Here is a 12,030-nt window from a genome sequence, read left to right on the forward strand (position 1 = left end):
GGCTTCAGCGGTATCCTGAGGAGACGGGGTAGAGTCCGGGTTAAACGGGAGCGATGGTGGATCAGATTCAGCCAGGCTGATGCCCAGCGTGTGCCAATCCACCACAGTCCTCGTGACGGGAACGGAATCGGGAGCGCGACCGAGCTTCATGACGACGGGACGGTGGTCTGAATCTAACTCTGAAACTACCTCGATCGAGTGTAAGCGCAGAGTTACGTTTTTTAATAACGCTATGTCGAGTATATCCGGGCGATGCGCGATATTTAGCGGGTAGTGAGTCGGGGTTAACGGAGCGACGATATCGAAGGCGAGATCATCGACTAACGCGTCAAGCCGCCTGCCATTCGGGGTTGTGGTGTGTGAGTTCCACCTGATGTGTTTACAATTTAGGTCGCCCGCCAGAATGACAGAGCTCCCCATACCGAGCAGCGCCTCAATATCACTGCTTAGAACGATCTTATCCGGTGGAAGATAAACGGACGCGATAACGATCGGCGCGTGTCCCGTCAGTGAGATTCGGCACACTGATGCTTCGATATTAGCGAGCGAGGGAGGATCGAGCGGGACGCAATGCAGGGCTCTTCTATAGTAAATAACGGTACCACCACCACGGGCAGAGAGCCTGTCGTTCCTGACCATGTTATAGTTCGCGATTTTAGGGTCACGGCGCGCGGGCTTAAGTAGGGTCTCCTGCACTAAGAAAATGTCAATTTGATGGTCACGCAAAAAATCACAAACCTGATCACGTTGATTTGCGAGACCGTAAGCGTTAAAAAATCCTATTGTTACGGATAAGGGTTTTATTCTACTAATGTACGCCATTGATTACCGGCGGAGTGAGGGGAGGACGTACGTATTTAACGACGCGTATACGTCAGCGTATTCTTGCACAACGGCGATGAAATGTTGTGCAGTGGAGGCGGCGCGAATGGCGTCACCCAAAGCGTTAACACGCTCAAAGTTGATCGACTGAAAAAAGTCAATCGCTAGAGCGAGATTTTCGGACGCGGTCGGAGGGCAGGTCGCGGGGGAGGGACGTATCGCGGGGGTGGGACGAGTCGCGGGGGAGAGAGTTGTAGCCGTGTTCGTGTACGGCAACGGTTTAGCCCAAGCCGAGACGCTGGACACCGACGCCGACACGAAAGCAGGCTTAGCCTTCGGCACAGAGGGTACCGTGGCTTTGATGTCTGGGCCGGAAGCTCGGAGGCGGTTTTGACGGGCGACGCGGCGATTTATTTTTGGAGCTCGGGGGCATCCACGGTAGTTCGCGGGGTGACCTTGTGTTCGGCACAGGACACAGCTAGGCGGTTCCGTCGCGGTTTTTTGGTCGCGAGCGCAGAGGGCCGTGGCGTGATCGCCCAAACACTTAACACATCGGGGGCGCGCGTGACAGTTACGGGAAGAGTGCCCGTACAGTTGGCAGTTATGGCACTGACTAGGAGTGCCTTTTTTATGGGGGACTTCGACGGCAATACCGGAGAGCCTACAGACGGTCCGAATGTTAAAAATTTGCTTACCCTCGGGGGTAGGCTGGAGGGCGACTAAAACCATATTGTATGGCTCCCTACCGCGGCCGGTGTGCATGCGGTGCACGGAATTTACTGGTAGGCCTTGTTCTATCAGATCTGCCTTGACGAGATCGGCATCTAGCTCCTTCGGGATTCCACGTATGACAACGCGGAGTTCGCGCTCCTCCTGGAGCGTATAAGTGTGGAAACTTATACGCTCCTTTCGGAGGTAACTTGAGAGGGCCCTATGGTCGTCGGGTGTCGTTACTTTTATTTGAATCCCGTTGGCGAGATTACGGGCGCTGGCAAAATTAATATTTTTGGCCTTAAGGGCCAGGGAAACTCGGTCCCAAGCTGCCTTCTCTTGAAGGATAACCGGGGGAGGGGTCTGAGTTTTAGATTGCGCCACCGGTCGCGGCGACGGAGTGGCACGGGCTGGAGGCGCAACGGGAGTCTGAGGGCGGGGGCGCGACGCGTTCGCGGCTTTGCTAATTTTAGCGGCCGCGAGAGCTCGAGACTCCGCGGCACGCTTCTTACCCTTTTGTACCAGGGTGAATCCATCCGTCGATGAGGCGGGGGCGAGGTCGACCTCCATCTCCGAGTCAGAGTCGGAGGACGAGGAGGCGGGCGCAGGTGACCTACAAGCAGGAGTTTTGGAGGGCGCGACGGAGGCCGCGGATGATCGCGCTGCTGGAACGGTGGCCACGGCGGACGACGCAGTAGTTTTACTCGCCAGTATAGGCGACGCGGGAACGGCAGGCACGACGGAGGCTGCGGTGCTCGATGTAGACGCTTTGCACGCAGGTATAGGCGACGCAGGAGCAGCGAGCACGGCGAAGTCTTCGAGAGAGCTCGCAGTGTGATTGGCCTTGAAAGTCAGAAACTCTGAGGCGAGCTGTGGGTGACGAAGTCGGAGGAATTCCACGAATACAGCGTCCATGATCGCTGAGTACCCAGGTGGGGCGGCCCCGGGTCTTGAAAACACTCGCCTTGCGGCGAGGCCCCAACTTCTCGGACCTGAGCGGTTCTATTGAACACAGGTGGCAATGCGCCGCGATTACTACAGGACAAAGAAAAAGCACAACAAAACAGAAATTACAAAAAGAAGCAAAACAAATAAATACTTGCAGGAAAACACTTTGTCGGCAAATGTTCCACGAACACAAAAATAACTAAAACAAAACAAATAAAAGCTTCCAGGAAACACACTTGGTCGGCAGATGTATCACGAACACAGGCCGCGCGAACAATGGCCGGGCTAACAAAAGCCGGGCGAACAAAGACCGGGCGATCGAGTGGACGATGAGCACGTCCGCACGTGACGGGTGCCTCTATCGGAATGAGGAATACTTGGGCGAACAGATCTCCGCTTTATAGTGCCGTGTTGTGCAATTATAACTTGTAAAACAAAAAATCAGACCTTAAGTATAGAGCGAGGAGGTATATCTTTCGATCGGTAAGTCGAAATTACCATTTAATTACAATATTATTTGTCTAAAACATAAAAATATACTGAGCATTATGAAATTCCAAACATTAACAATATTATTGCAGCAAGTTATAAATAGCATACATTGCGCGATGTGTACTCGCCCAATGAACGCAATGACCAAGTCAGCTTCCAATGTACTACATGCATTGCGTTCTCTACACTTCAATCTTTGAAATTTCGGCCTTTGCCCTGATTGGCCGTGGTGCACGACGCTAGTTTGTCGATAGTGAGGTGACCATGTGGTGAAATAAAATCATCGACAGAATTCTCGACTATATTTACATTTGACATGGATAATTTTTGCATTATTTTATATTTAATTAATGATACCTAGTATATTCTTAGTGAGACGTATTTTGAGTAAAATAAATATGTATTATTATTATTGAATTATTATCATTGAATTAAAGTGAAGGTATAATATAAAGGGACATGTAGACCTCTCATTTACGGGTATTTACTATATTGTCTAAGACGTATTAAAATCTAAGTAAAATGCCATTTGACTTATGCAGTAAATAAAAAAATTTAGGTTTCCTAAAGAACCTAACGCCAGGGAACAATGGATTGACGTGACAGGTAGAGGAAACTGGAGACAAAGACGAGTACTATTTGCTCTAAACATTTTACTGAAAATGATTTTACCATAAAAAAAATCAGAATACACTTAGTTCTGAAAAATTCATTCGCAATTAATAGCAAGCGCCAACTGCTTAACAAATACGTTTTATTCCAGCGACAGTGACTATTTGTAATTAATAAAAGTAAAATAGTTTTTTTTTTCAATATTTATTTCATGTTTCATTTTCTCCATTCATTCATCAGATAATTTATCGATAAAGAATATCGATTTTATCAAGCACTAGCGTGTATGAACATTTTTATTGCCTTTTTGCGTGTGTGAGTGTGTATGCCTACGGGTGTTTTGTGCTAGTTTGCGAACGAATATCTGTCCTGAGATTTATGTGTGGGTGTTTTTGTTGTGTGCGAAATACTTGTAATCACAGTGTGTGTATGTGTAGAAATTAAAATAGTGGGGATGATGCGGCGACACTGGTTCTAATACAAAATTAGAGCAAAGGCCTTTCCAACCTTATTTATCTATTCCGTGTTTAATACACATTCAAGAACTATGTAATTATTTTGTTTTTAAATCCAGACAGAGAATATTGTGTAAAGATCTTTATATATTAGATGCAGAAATACAGAATATTTTAAACTTAAAACTTAAAAACTCATTCAAGTTTCTCAACGACACGCGAAGAATATTAATTTAAAAATGAAATTATTAAATTTTATTCTTGGACTAATCCCCATTTTTTCCAACTTTTGTGAAAAAATGAAGTTTTTGTTTATTTATTTACTAACTATAAGCTTAAGTTTTGTTATTTAACATTTTAATCTGTAACCTACATGAACAACCAATATGTAATAAGAATTAGTAATTCCAAAGAGGTAATCTGAATACAAAATTTTCGCGAAGAGTTTTAACAAGACTTCACTTTAGTTTAACTTTTTTTAATTTAAAGTTACAAAGTTTTATTTATTTTAAGTTGTGTCAGTAAATTACATGTTTTAAAACGGCCTCCGATTACAATAGAAACCGAATATGGGTTGTATTGGATTCCGTGACCCACTTTGATACAAGAAAAAAACACATTCAAACAAACCAGGATTGTTCCTGTATAATAATTATTTTTTTTATTTTTTATTGCATAGATGGTTGGACGACCTCACAGCCCACCTGGTGTTAATTGGTTACCAGAGCTCATAGACATATACAAAGAAGATGCCACCACCCACCTTGAGATATCAGTTATAAGGTCTCAGTATAGTTGTTACAACGGCTGCCCCACCCTTCAAACCGAAACGCATTACTGCTTCACGACAGAAATAGACAGGGTGATGGTAACTACCCGTGGTGGGGTACTTACAGATATAAAATACAGGCTGTGGTTTGTTATTTGTTCTTTGTATTCGAGGGATATTTTCACTCGGAATATATAAAAGTTAAACACATTATTTCAATAATATCTATAATGTTCAGATATATGAGTACAATATTAAAGTATAAACTAAAAAAGAATAAGCGACGCTAGGCACCAGAAGATACAAATTAAACTAAAATTTCGATTCTAAATTGAAGTTAAATCGGCGCGCGAATCTTGTTGCTGTGACGTCACGGGACACCTGCGCGTTCGGGAATTCCGATCGCGCCCGATGACGCCCGAGTGCGACCCGATATGCCAATGTTGCACGCTACAAGCCCGTGTACGAAATATCTTCGCCAAAAAATAGACCGATCGGGAACAGATCCGACCTAGACAAGTACAATAGTCAGGGTCACTCGAGGTCTCACGCTGTCCTAACGTAAAATTCTTGATTGTAGAATTAGGAAAAAGAGATGCTTTAAACGTTGCAACCAAGAATGTGCGCTAGAATTACTACTGCTACTGCGCTAACGCTATGACCCCGAAGGGGGTATTGACCTCCAAGAATAAACGCCGTGATTTATCACGGCGCTGCCCAACACCTTGCCAGACGGGACTTGGAGCTTTTTTTTTTTTATTGCTTAGATGGATGGACGAGCTCACATCTCACCTGGTGTTAAGTGGTTACTGGAGCCCATAGGTATCTACAACGTAAATGCGCCACCCACCTTGAGATATGAGTTCTAAGGTCTCAGTATAGTTACAACGGCTACCCCACCGTTCGAACCGAAACGCATTACTGCTTCACGGCGGAAATAGGCGGGGTGGTGGTACCTACCCGTGCGGACTCCCAAGAGGTCCTACCACCAGTGATTACGCAAATTATAATTTTGCGGGATTGATTTTTATTACACGATGTTATTCCTTCACCGTGGAAGTCGATCGTGAACATTTGTTGAGTACGTACTTCATTAGAAAAATTTGTACCCGCCTGCGGGATTCGAACACCGGTGCATCGCTACATACGAATGCACCGGACGTCTTATCCTTTAGGCCACGACGACTTCGAGCTCGCGAGATCCCCTTCTATAGCGTTAGACAAGCGATACTTGGAGCTCTCTATGGGGCGGTATCCCTGCGTACCCCGATCCTATCATGCCATAACCCGATCCTGCTCCATCCGCATTACATGTCCGCACCTTCATCTCCCCCAGAATATTTGGCTCGCACTTGAATTGGGATAGGATAATAAATCAAAATACTATATTAGTACTGGTACTACTTCAAACGGGTACTTTGGAAGCAGCAAGGATCCTTCTTAATGATCCAACAGACTATATCCAAAATTATCCGGTTCGTCTGTATTTACATAAAATATTTTTCTTCATTTCGTCCTTGTGTAAACTCTCTTTTCGTTTTAAGATCGAATTACGAGTAAGAATGAAGTGAAAAACAAATGTGTCAGGCCTATGAAAAACCCGATAAACTGTGTCACCTACTCAAGGAAATCTTTACTCACTACATCTTCATACGCGACTATAAATACTCCTTATTGATTGAGAAGTCCATCAATCATCGTTGAGGTCTTCTACTGGTCACTACAACCAATACATAAACTAACAATGAAGGTATTCAGTTTCTTCTGCGTGGTGCTGGCGATGCTCGTCCTCATAATGGGCGGAACTAGCGCGGCCCCTGAACCTAAGGGCATCGGGAAAATCATCAGAAAGGGCGGGAAAGTTATTGTAAGCATTTGCAATTTTCGTTTTATTTTGAACTTCTCTCGCATTAGATAATTTGTGTACATGTAACATGTAAAACGTGTGAAATTTCGATTGTCGCACTGGTACTGTACAAAAAAATAATGATAATTTAAGCTCTTTCTTTCTATGCGTTCAGTATTGTTATTGTTTTACATCGTAACATGTTATATCGTACTGATCATACTTATACTTTTGATATTTTTCTTTACATCGTAACAGGTTGTATCGTTCTGATCATACTTATACTTTTAATATTTTTCAGAAACATGGACTTACCGCAATAGGCGTAGGAGCTGCCGGACACGAGGTCTACCAAGAATCGAAAAACAGCGGATAATTTCGAAAACTTCAACCTTTTCAGTATTAACAATAACAAAGCATTTTTTCAATAATAAATTAAATTACTTTACATATTCTTTCATTTTCCCTGTTAATGAAATCGAATTAAGAAAACCAAGGAGTTCATAATTTTGAAGTTTCATTTCGATCGTACTACACGTTGCAATACTTACTGTGCAGTATTCATTACATGTTTTTTAAAACTTCAGTAGAAAGGGGTTTTAATATCCATAGATGAATAAATGATTATTCACATTATGCACATGAATATTACATCCAAACTAGTGAACATCCTACAACGAAAATAAAAATAAATAATTACAATTTATTCACACGACGAACAGCTTACTGGTATAGTGAAGTTGAAAGTAATATTTTAAGTTTTTACTCAGTAATTAATTTTTGCTCAGTCAGGTGATCGAGCTCATAGCCAAGCTGGTTTTAAATGGTTACCGGAGCTCAACCACACTCACACCGCTAATGCCACTACCCATCTTGAGACATGATTCCTAAAGTGTCAGCGATATACTCGTAGCAGAACTTCTGCTAGACATCTACAACATTAATGCCACCATCTACCTTCAGACATGATTTCCAAAGTCTTAGTAATATAGTAAGTAGAGCGGTTGCCCCACGCGGTTTCGCGGCAGAAATAGGCAAGATGTTGGTATAGACTCGTGCGGGCTCATAAGACGCCCTTCCCAGTGAGCCTCCTACATTTTTATATTCTCTGGCTTTAAGACATTTATATTTTTCTATATTCGTTGTAGAAATATTGATCTCATGCTTTTTCGTGACTCGTGTTTTATGCTGTAAAGTAATAATTATTTCAGATTTGATGGGTAGAAAAACCGCTATTTGAGTGGCCTTCTGATATAGACCTCTTTTGAGCAGCGGAATTCATGTGTTCATTTTTCTTTTTGTGTTATTTTTATTAATCACGACCATTACTACTATTATGGTAAAAAGTCATACGATGGGATCGTTTCAAAAAAATCCTCAGTGGTTGGCAAGAGCTTGGCTGTGCATTTGGCATTGCTGACGTCCATGAGCTGCGATAATTATCGCATGATGAGTAATTACTCATCATTTGGTGGTATACTGTTCTGACGAAGGCTTTAAAGAAATAGAGGTCGGATCAAAGAGTTCACTAAAACATAGATGAAAAATTTTTAATAGATGGCTACCTCAGATCAAATCTAATTCTATTTCATCTATTTTCTATTCTATCAAATCTAATTCTATTCTATCAAATCTATTTTCTCAAACGTATTTCATTACTACATTTTTTTTAAATTATAATGATGAATTGAATTTTGATGTTTTGTATGAGCTCGTTATCTTTAGTAAATTTTATATCTATGGCGACATTATTAACAAGAGATATATAAAAATACATTGAGTGTTTTGTTAAATATTTTTGATTAATTTAACACGATACTAAATACTTGTCCTGCAGGTTTCAAAATCCAATCGTAGTGTAACTAAGATATTGTGTTTTAGTTCAGATCAGTCGTTAACTTATGACGGTATTCTGTTGTGTTTAATTAGACTCTTTTTTTTTAGAAAATATTTTTATTGTTAATTGGTAGTTTTCTTAATTCGATTTCATTAACAGGGAAAATGAAAGAATATGTAAAGTAATTTAATTTATTATTGAAAAAATGCTTTGTTATTGTTAATACTGAAAAGGTTGAAATTTTCGAAATTATCCGCTGTTTTTCGAGTCTTGGTAGACCTCGTGTCCGGCAGCTCCTACGCCTATTGCGGTAAGTCCATGTTTCTGAAAAATATTAAAAGTATAAGTATGATCAGTACGATACAACCTGTTACGATGTAAAGAAAAATATCAAAAGTATAAGTATGATCAGTACGATATAACCTGTTACGATGTAAAACAATAACAATACTGAACGCATAGAAAGAAAGAGCTTAAATGCTAATTTATCATTATTTTTTAGTACATAACCAGTGCGACAATCGAAATTTCACACGTTTTACATGTTACATGTACACAAATTATGTAATGCGAGAGAAGTTCAAAATAAAACGAAAATTGCAAATGCTTACAATAACTTTCCCGCCCTTTCTGATGATTTTCCCGATGCCCTTAGGTTCAGGGGCCGCGCTAGTTCCGCCCATTATGAGGACGAACATCGCCAGCACCACGCAGAAGAAACTGAATACCTTCATTGTTAGTTTATGTATTGGTTGTAGTGACCAGTAGAAGAACTCAACGATGATTGATGGACTTCTCAATCAATAAGGAGTATTTATAGTCGCGTATGAAGATGTAGTGAGTAAAGATTTCCTTGAGTAGGTGACACAGTTTATCGGGTTTTTCATAGGCCTGACACATTTGTTTTTCTCTTCATTCTTACTCGTAATTCGATCTTAAAACGAAAAGAGAGTTTATACAAGGATGAAGTTAAGAAAAATATTTTATGTAAATACAGACGAACCGGATAATTTTGGATATAGTCTGTTGGATCATTAAGAAGGATCATTGCTGCACAGTACCCGTTTGAAGTAGTACCAGTACTAGTATATTGATTTATTATCCAATCCCAATTCTAGTGCGAGCCAAATATTCTGGGGGAGATGAAGGTGCGGACATGTAATGCGGATGGAGCAGGATCGGGTTATGGCATGATAGGATCGGGGTACGCAGGGATACCGCCCCATAGAGAGCTCCAAGTATCGCTTGTCTAACGCTATAGAAGGGGATCTCGCGAGCTCGAAGTCATCGTGGCCTAAAGGATAAAACGTCCGGTGCATTCGTATGTAGCGATGCACCGGTGTTCGAATCCCGCAGGCGGGTACCAATTTTTCTAATGAAGTACGTACTCAACAAATGTTCACGATTGACTTCCACGGTGAAGGAATAACATCGTGTAATAAAAATCAAACCCGCAAAATTATAATTTGCGTAATCACTGGTGGTAGGACCTTTTGGGAGTCCGCACGGGTAGGTACCACCATCCCGCCTATTTCCGCCGTGAAGCAGTAATGCGTTTCGGTTCGAACGGTGGGGTAGCCGTTGTAACTATACTGAGACCTTAGAACTCATATCTCAAGGTGGGTGGCGCATTTACGTTGTAGATGTCTATGGGCTCCAGTAACCACTTAACACCAGGTGAGATGTGAGCTCGTCCATCCATCTAAGCAATAAAAAAAAAAAAAGCTCCAAGTCCCGTCTGGCAAGGTGTTGGGCAGAGCCGTGATAAATCACGGCGTTTATTCTTGGAGGTCAATACCCCCTTCGGGGTCATAGCGTTAGCGCAGTAGCAGTAGTAATTCTAGCGCACATTCTTGGTTGCAACGTTTAAAGCATCTCTTTTGCCTAATTCTGCAATCAAGAATTTTACGTTAGGACAGCGTGTGACCTCGAGTGACCCTGACTATTGTACTTGTCTAGGTTGGATCTGTTCCCGATCGGAGTCTATTTTTTGGCGAAGATATTTCGTACACGGGCTTGTAGCGTGCAACATTGGCATATCGGGTCGCACTCGGGCGTCATCGGGCGCGATCGGAATTGCCGAACGCACAGGTGTCCCGTGACGTCACAGCAACAAGATTCGCGCGCCGATTTAACTTCAATTTAGAATCGAAATTTTAGTTTAATTTGTATCGTCTGGTGCCTAGCGTCGCTTATTCTTTTTTAGTTTATACTTTAATATTGTACTCGTATATCTGAACATTATAGATATTATTGAAATAATGTGTTTAACTTTTATATATTCCGAGTGAAAATATCCCGCGAATACGAAGAACAAATAACAAACCACAGGCTGTATTTTGTATCGGTAAGTACCCCACCACGGGTAGTTACCATCACCCTGTCTATTTCTGTCGTGAAGCAGTAATGCGTTTCGGTTTGAAGGGTGGGGCAGCCGTTGTAACAACTATACTGAGACCTTATAACTGATATCTCAAGGTGGGTGGTGGCATCTTCTTTGTATATGTCTATGAGCTCTGGTAACCACTTAACACCAGGTGGGCTGTGAGGTCGTCCAACCATATATGCAATAAAAAATAATAAAAAAACAATTATTATACAGGAACAATCCTGGTTTGTTTGAATGTGTTTTTTTCTTAAGTTGTGTCAGTAAATTAGATGTTTTAAAACGGTCTCCGATTACAATAGAAACCAATATGGATTGTATTGGATTCCGTGACCCACTTTGATACAAGAAAAAAACACATTCAAACAAACCAGGATTGTTCCTGTATAATAATAAGTAGTCTTTTAATTTTTATTTTTTTTATTGCATAGATGGTTGGACGACCTCACAGCCCACCTGGTGTTAAGTGGTTACCGGAGCCCATAGATATCTACAACGTAAACGCCGCCACCCACCTTGAGATATGACTTCTAAGGTCTAAGTATAGTTGTTTCAACGGCTGCCCCACCCTTCAAACCGAAACGCACTACCGCTACACAGCAGAAATAGACAGGGTGATGGTAACTACCCGTGGTGGGGTACTTACAGATACAAAATACAGCCTGTGGTTTGTTATTTGTTCTTCGTATTCGCGGGATATTTTCACTCGGCAGCGGCTTGGCTCTGCCCCTGGCATTGCTGAAGTCCATGGGCGACGGTAACCACTCACCATCAGGTGGGCCGTATGCCCGTCTGCCTACAAAGGCAATAAAAAATAAAATAAAAAAAAACTCGGAATATATAAAAGTCAAACACACTATTTCAATAATATCTATAATGTTCAGATATATGAGTACAATATTAAAGTATAAACTAAAAAAGAATAAGCGACACTAGGCACCAGACGATACAAATTAAACTAAAATTTCAATTTTATATTGAAGTTAAATCGGCGCGCGAACCTGTTGCTGTGACGTCACGGGACACCTGTGCGTTCGGGAATTCCGATCGCGCCCGATGACGCCCGAGTGCGACCCGATATGCCAATTCAAATTCAAATTCAAATTCAAAATCATTTATTTCAACTTGGATGTCATCAAAAACACACTTGTT

General features: G+C 41.8%; 3 protein-coding genes across 3 annotated transcripts in view; 2 read left to right on the forward strand and 1 right to left on the reverse strand.

The window, feature by feature from the left end:
- Window positions 1–179: 179 nt before the first annotated feature.
- LOC114245625 (uncharacterized) overlaps window positions 180–12,030 on the forward strand; it is a 219,774-nt gene continuing 207,923 nt past the window's right edge. Inside the window, exon 1 of the mRNA XM_089737484.1 lies at window positions 180–200. The gene's annotated coding sequence lies outside the window, so the exon portion shown is untranslated. The remainder of the gene's footprint in view (window positions 201–12,030) is intronic.
- LOC149500144 (uncharacterized) lies at window positions 6,475–7,103 on the forward strand. The gene is made up of 2 exons (XM_089737771.1): window positions 6,475–6,676; window positions 6,957–7,103. The coding sequence occupies exons 1-2, from the start codon at window positions 6,554–6,556 to the stop codon at window positions 7,029–7,031; spliced, it is 198 nt and encodes a 65-aa protein (XP_089593897.1). The 5' UTR covers window positions 6,475–6,553; the 3' UTR covers window positions 7,032–7,103.
- On the reverse strand, window positions 8,670–9,300 carry LOC149500145 (uncharacterized). The gene is made up of 2 exons (XM_089737709.1): window positions 9,104–9,300; window positions 8,670–8,816 (listed from the first exon to the last, which is right to left on the reverse strand). The coding sequence occupies exons 1-2, from the start codon at window positions 9,224–9,226 to the stop codon at window positions 8,742–8,744; spliced, it is 198 nt and encodes a 65-aa protein (XP_089593835.1). The 5' UTR covers window positions 9,227–9,300; the 3' UTR covers window positions 8,670–8,741.

Source organism: Bombyx mandarina, chromosome 23, assembly GCF_030267445.1.
Source record: "Bombyx mandarina strain Sakado chromosome 23, ASM3026744v2".
NCBI classification, from domain to species: domain Eukaryota; kingdom Metazoa; phylum Arthropoda; class Insecta; order Lepidoptera; family Bombycidae; genus Bombyx; species Bombyx mandarina.